Genomic DNA, 7,442 nt, shown 5'->3' with positions numbered 1-7,442 from the left:
ATAGATAGAAAAATAAAAGAAAGATAAACAAATAATATGTAAGGAGCAAGAATCAATCATAAGACCTTTGCTTCAATAAGTCGGTATTTTAACCAATAGACTAATTATTTGTTTGTGTTTATAAGTGAAGTCATATATACACTACAAAAAAAAAAAAAAAAAAAAAAAACAAAAAACAAAAAAAAACAAAAAACAAAAAAAAAAAAAAAAAAAACAAAATTTTGAAAAACATTAACCTATCAAATTTTGTTAGCTTAAAACAGGTCAAATTATTCGAAGATATGAAAAAGTCAACCAAAATGTACTAATATTATTAGGAATTCCTAAAATAAATTTCTTTCAAAAAATTGAATTACAACATTTTAATCATATCCTACAAAATTTAAGCAAAAGTAAAAAATAATAATTGTACCCGTTTCAATTCGTAATACTTTTTCGTCCTTTTTTCAAGCATCAAGATCCGAACATCACTCCCTCTAAAAACCATCGTCTCCGTCCAACTTTGCATTTTCCATGCAAACACCACTGACGTTAGAAACCTGATCCATTGACAATGGGAATACTACAACTACCACCTTACCACCAGATCATTCAATCATGGTAGCCACCCCCTCTGCTCAAATCCACCATCCCTCCGCCTTCACCCCCATCCGCCACTCCTTTTTCTGGTTCGTAATCACTACGCTCTTCCTCTACCTCCTCTACTCTTCCAATCTCCTCCTTAATCAAACCACCAAATCCATCTCCACCTCCGAAAACGTCCAAAACACCACCAATCCTTTTGGAGTTTCATCGCCCATACGGTTTGATACCGAGCTTAAACACATCGTATTCGGCATTGCAGCCTCCTCCAGGTTATGGCGATGGAGGAAAGAATATATCAAGCTATGGTGGCGACCTGGGGAGACAAGAGGCGCTGTTTGGATTGATAATCAAGTAAGGTCTAGAAAAAACGAAAGCTTACCGGATATTCGCATCTCAAGAGACACATCCAGGTTTCGTTACACCAACCGTCAAGGATCCAGGTCTGCCATCCGTATCTCCAGGGTGGTTTCAGAGACGGTGAAGCTGGGATTGGAAGATGTGCGGTGGTTAGTGATGGGAGACGATGACACCGTGTTTGTTTTGGAGAATTTGGTGAGGATTCTGTCAAAATATAACCATGAACAGTATTACTACATCGGAAGCTCGTCGGAAAGTCATGTACAGAACATATTTTTCTCGTATGCGATGGCCTACGGTGGCGCCGGGTTCGCCATTAGTTACCCTCTGGCTTTGGAGCTTGAAAAGATGCAGGATCAGTGTATTCAAAGGTACCCAAGTTTGTACGGAAGTGATGACAGGATGCAAGCTTGTATGGCTGAGCTTAATGTCCCACTCACTAAAGAAACTGGGCTTCATCAGGTATATTAGCCCTTTTCTTTTTTCAAAATGGTCGTTTATTAAAGAAACATTACTTATGTTTTGTGATTGGCAGTTTGATGTATACGGAAACCTTTTAGGTCTATTGGGAGCACACCCTGTAACTCCATTGGTGTCACTCCATCATCTCGATATCGTTGACCCCTTGTTCCCGGGCATGACCCGAGTCAAAGCGGTAAAACACTTTCTTGAATCTGCAAAATATGATTCTGCAAGCATCGCACAGCAGTCTATCTGCTATGACAAGCGAGGGTGGTCGATTTTGGTTTCATGGGGTTTTGCGATCCAAATTGTACGAGGAATCATCTCTCCAAGAGAGTTGGAGTACCCAACTCGAACGTTTCTTAATTGGTACAAAAAGCTCGATTACACTGCGTATGCGTTCAATACTAGGCCTGTGGCAAGGCACCCGTGTCAGAAGCCATTCGTGTTCTACATGAGTGAAACGAAATATGACAAAGTGAGGAAGAAGATCATTGGGATATATACTTTGCATAGGGAAGAATACCCTGATTGTCGATGGAAGATGGAGTCTCCTGAAACAATTGAGAACATTGTTGTCATAAAGAATCAAGATAACTTTCGTTGGCATAAGGTACGGGATCCTTGGTATACCTATATATATCTTATCTCGAAACGTATTTAAAAATAAATAAACAAATAAATGAAAACTTGTAGAAAGTTGAAACTTAATATATACCCATACATAGCTTACGGAATTAAGAAATGTTTCCATTAAGTATAAAAGTAACAACACCTAATATGCATGTGTGGTTACAAACATTTGATAATTGGATTTGGTGTTTATTGGACTTTAGGCACCAAGAAAGGATTGTTGTAGGATATTGCCTTCAAAGAAGAAAGAGACAATGTATCTATGGGTTGATGGTTGTCGAACAGGAGAGCTTGTTGAATGGTAGAGTTCTAAGAGAGTGCCATAATTTCACATAGATACATCATGTGCTTCATGATCATCCCCTGGCCTTGAAATCCATACACGAAGCTTCCAACGTTAACGGTTTTCTACTAAAAAATTCTCACGGCGTGATCTAACCATGAAAACTGAACACTAATTAGCATCACTTTTTGTATATTTAGAACATGCGCAAAACATGCATCCTGTTGTACCTATGATTACGATTCTACAATGTACTTGGTATGTCGTTGATCTCTATTAATCAAATGCTAAGAGATAACTTATAGATAGTTCTTTCTTGGGTAAAGTTATCTTTTTACCCTTTTATGTAACAAGGTAGATTTCTTTATATATAATATATGGAGTCATGTTTATATTTAATATATACCAGTTTATGCATTAGCTACTTTACCAAATCGGTAGCATTGATTGATAATATATTGAAACATGATTGCAAAATTTAATAAGAAATCTACTTTATTATATAGATTAATTACAAAGTGATTAGCACATCTTGTTTTCTCTACTCTTCACTCGTACTACGATACCAATATAGGTAGAACATGGATGCAAGAGCAACTGATTTTGACAATTTTAAACGTTGAACCTAGGAGCATTCTTTTGCCACTCTTGCATCTATTCTTGAAAAATTAAGATTAGCAGAGTCCTTGTTGGTAAGCCTCGCGTTAAGAGCTTGGTAGTGAAGGAGCATGTAAAAGAGTAGCATGTATTGAATTTATAGACATAATCACATGATTAATTCAACTTAGTTATTTTTCCAATATTCTTCCACTTGGCCGAATGACTATTTGTATGTATGTGTTTACTTTTGAGTAAAATTCATCTTGTTTCATATTAACACTAAAAAAAAAAAAAAAAGTACAGTCAAACGTGTCGATTTTAGACTTTGGGCAAATGATTCATATAGACAAATTGTATATTGTATATTATTAAGGAATAATAATCAAGTACTTGAATAATTAAATTTGAAAGTTTCAGTAAAACATTGTGCTTGAAATACATTATAATAGGTCTAGCCTTAAACCCATACTAAGAACATGTTGAAATGCTTTGGATGCTAGATCTTTCATAATCGGATCCACTAACATATTATTAATGTTGATGTTCTTGATACAAATATCATTCTCCTCCACTCGCTTTCATCCGAACAAATATTTTGTATTGAGGTAAAACTTCAATCAACTTTAACTAATGGCAGTGGAAAAGCTTATAGAGGCAAAGTTATAGCAATAATTTGTTTTGTTTATTAATGGCCTTGAAATTGAATTTACGATCATGAATCTTATGATTAACTTTCTCAACAAAATTACATGGCAAGTTGCATTATATGTGATAATATATTTCTCCATCATAGTTGATGTAGTAGTCAAAGTTTTTGTTATCACTTTTCCATAATATTAACCAACTGATAGCATAAATATGTATCCCAATAACGACTTCACATACTTGCAACATGCAAACTTCTAGTTTGAATAACCCATCACTTCTAAGTAAATACTTCTTTAGTGAACATGTTTATAATTATCACAAAACTCTCCAAGAAGTGTTCTAGTGATCTAGACTATGATTTAATTGACAATAGATCAACATTCCAGTAACATAAGTGATATTGGGATGCTTACAAACATGGATATACTTTAGGCCTCCAACTACAGAAGCATATATGATTAACTTTATTTGATCTCTTTTCTACCTCTGTTTTTAGGCATTAAAATAATTTGAAAGCGTCTCCCTTAACCATGAAAGCAACATAATGGAAGCATTGTTACATGTTATATCAACTTGCTACACACTCGATATATCCTTTTTGGGAGAATTATAGAGTCGTTTGTGTTTTATTTGGATGTATTAATATGTATATAACATACAAGGCTTCAACGAGATCTTTCATATTGATGTGATATGATAGCATGTGTTTTGAATCAAGCAACATATCAATGTGATGACTCACCAAGAGAATGTCGTCTGCATATTATAGCAATAATTTGTTTTGTTCTTAATAAAGTCATTATTGTTCATCACTTCGTCAAAAGTTAGATGCTATTGACACGAATCCTACATTAGCCTATATATTGATTCCTTGAGTTTACATATCAGATGTTCTTAACCCTTAGAAAAAACACCTTTTTTTAGGATCATGAAAATATCTTTACGTAAATCACATATAAGATTAATTTTTTGACATCTTTCAGATGTAGCTAAATAAAAATGGGCTACAAGGGCTAATACAATCCTAAGAAGGATGTCATTTCGAGAAACAGGTTAGAACATTTTTTTTATTAATAAACTGTAACGTCCCGAATTCCATAGTAAAATTTTTCATTTTTAAAAGAGAATAAACATGCGCTTTGATTACTTTCAAGTAAAACCATTATTCATAAATCATAATTCAAAATAAGAGTTATAAGGAAAACATTGCGGAATCTCGAATCATAAAATGGATGATGTGGATATGTATAGTCCCACCTTCGCCAGCTGAATGAGCACCTGAAAAATATTTAATCCATAATTATAAACCAAAGCTAAGTAAGTTTCCCCAATATAGCAATACACATACAATGTTTGCACACACAATCCTTCTGTCTGCCTAGACCACCTCACAAGGCCTACAAGATGCCTAGATCGCTCCCCCGAGCCTACAGTCTAACTGGACCACCTCGCAAGACCTACAATATATTTGGACTGCTCCTTTGGGCCTACAGTCTAACTGGACCGCCTCGTGAGGCCTACAGTACACCTAGACCGCCCGGTTATCTTGGCCTACAACACAAAGCAGGACCACCTCAACCCAACCACAATATGTCGACATATGCAAACAAATAGACAATAACCAGAAAACATAAGCAATCATATAGATCTACCAATCTAACAAATCACTACATCATACCAACATCATACACACAAGGATACATACTGCAATACAAAGCATAGTGAGAAAACTCGTCTGAGCTAACCAGCAAAGCCTCAACAACAACACTCAACATCAAAATAGCTAGCACAAGATACAAAGGTCCAAAAGGTAGATGAAAGTTGAGATCTTCAATTGCCAAGCTTCAAATATCAATCTTGCATACAAGCCTTACTTCAAAACCACCAAAAACACTCCAAAAATGGATGAGAGGAGATAAGAGAAGCTCAGACTTTGAAGAAGGAGATTATGATTACACCCAAGGAGTTTTAGATGAGATGGAGGCTGGGAAAATGCCCTAACACATGAATTCTTACCTTTAAATATGTCGAAAACCCTAAAAATCATGGGTTTGGGCCTACCCAGCTTCTACTATGTGGAAGAAAATTCTCCACTCTGTAGTGATTGCTACGTCGTGGGAGACAAGTCTCCACTCTGTGGCGATTGCCATGCCATGGAAGACAATTCTCCACTTTGTGACGACGGGTTTTCACCAAAATCCTTTCATGTTTCAAACAATCATAACTTTATCGTTTCAACTCTGTTTTTGGTGATTTTTATATGCACGGAAAGGTATTGATGAGACCTACAATTCAATCTAGTTCCTTTTGACTAAAAACATATCAAACTAAAATCACTAATTCATGCAAGAAGCCTGAAATATCACCTTTCCAATTTTACCCTTAATTTCAAAGCATAATTCAGGGTCTTTAATCACTTAACCAACATTATCAATATTCGATAAGGTCTAAGCTCTATTAGTTTGAAGCCCAAGTCTTTTAATCGATAAAATTACAGCCCATTATCCCGAAATTAGAAACATTACGAAAACTAGGCGTTGCAATTCTTTGCCACTCAAACTGGATTTTATCCTTGAAATTCGACTCGGTTAGAATTCCTGGAAACCATTCTAACACATTTCATATGCTCCTTCCAATCACTTCATAACATCAACGCATCCAAACTGAAAACTTGAGAGACCATGTGGAACCCAACGGATGCCAACAAACAATTCAAACACTTGAAAACATTCAATTGAAACAACTACCCCCCCCCCCCCCCCCCTCAATGGTGCGAACCCAATCATAGAGAAACTACTCAAAACAGGAAAAATGTCAAAGCTGTGACTGAACCAATTCATACCTCACAAAACTAGGAATCCATCAACCTAAAACTCCATGGACATACATAATGGTTGACGATCATCCACCTGTCATACTTACCCCAAGTCCTTGACCAGGAACACCACTAAACCGTGCATAACAATAATCAAAACATTTCAATCAAGATTTTGAACCCATCCCAAATTCATAAATCGCCTAAAAGTTGTTAAATGCACACTTTACTTCCTAACAATTCATCACTATCCCACCACTCTCATAAGCGTAATAGTGGTCAATCCGGAAGAAAATCTTGTTGGATTGGGTGTCTAAGCCAATAACTAGATGAGTATATACTTGAATTATTAGCAAAGTGCATTTGGGTTTCCCTTGAACCTGGTATTTGGATAGGATGGATTTTAGAAAAAAAGAGAGAGCGAAAGAGAGAGAGAGAGAGAGAGAGAAAGAGAGAGAGAGACTTATTTATTAATTTATTATATGATTAATAAATAGCAATAAACGATTTATTAATATATTATGAGAATAATATATTAATTAGAAATAGTATTATTTAATTAAGAATTAATCATAAATTAATTTGAAATATTTTCTAGATTAATTGGATTAATGAAAAGTGTAAGGACCTAAGTTGTAATTGTTTAATAGTTGAACAAAAGGCATTCCAGAACCTTCCTAGGGTTTCGACGTTTTTGGAGGCATATTTGAGGTATCGAGAATATTTAGTGATGATAAACAGGAAGAAAGATAATTACCTAATTTGAAATAATAGCATTATATTCAAATTAAGATTATCTATGGTTTTCCAGTCAGTTATAAATAGGCCCTTTAACCTTCATATTTTCGGTCACTTGTTCCCTAAAGAGTATAGCCAAAATATACCTCCCCTCTCCTATCTTTTCAAGTTTCCTTAGTTGTTAGGGTTTGGGTGTGAACCATCAGAGGCATGAGATTTCTGGTGTAATGTTTATTCTTGTTAAAGTTTTGGAATTTTCAGAGCTAAATTTATGAATTTGAAATTTTGGAAAATGAGAATTTTTCAGATTATTACGCAGGC

At 35.2% G+C, this 7,442-nt stretch overlaps 1 protein-coding gene across 1 annotated transcript; it reads left to right on the top strand.

Annotated features, from left to right (window-relative positions):
* Positions 1-500: 500 nt before the first annotated feature.
* On the top strand, positions 501-2,544 carry LOC144998186 (uncharacterized). The gene is made up of 3 exons (XM_078958003.1): positions 501-1,404; positions 1,478-2,017; positions 2,241-2,544. Exons 1-3 carry the CDS (start codon positions 598-600, stop codon positions 2,340-2,342), a joined length of 1,449 nt encoding a protein of 482 aa, XP_078814129.1. The 5' UTR covers positions 501-597; the 3' UTR covers positions 2,343-2,544.
* The last annotated feature ends 4,898 nt before the right edge of the window (positions 2,545-7,442 follow it).

Source organism: Lactuca saligna, chromosome 5 (assembly GCF_052625555.1).
Source record: "Lactuca saligna cultivar CGN05327 chromosome 5, ASM5262555v1, whole genome shotgun sequence".
Classification (NCBI taxonomy): Eukaryota; Viridiplantae; Streptophyta; class Magnoliopsida; order Asterales; family Asteraceae; genus Lactuca; species Lactuca saligna.
The sequence above is the reverse complement of the archived record's forward strand: the minus strand, read 5'-3'. Positions and strand labels throughout refer to the sequence as shown.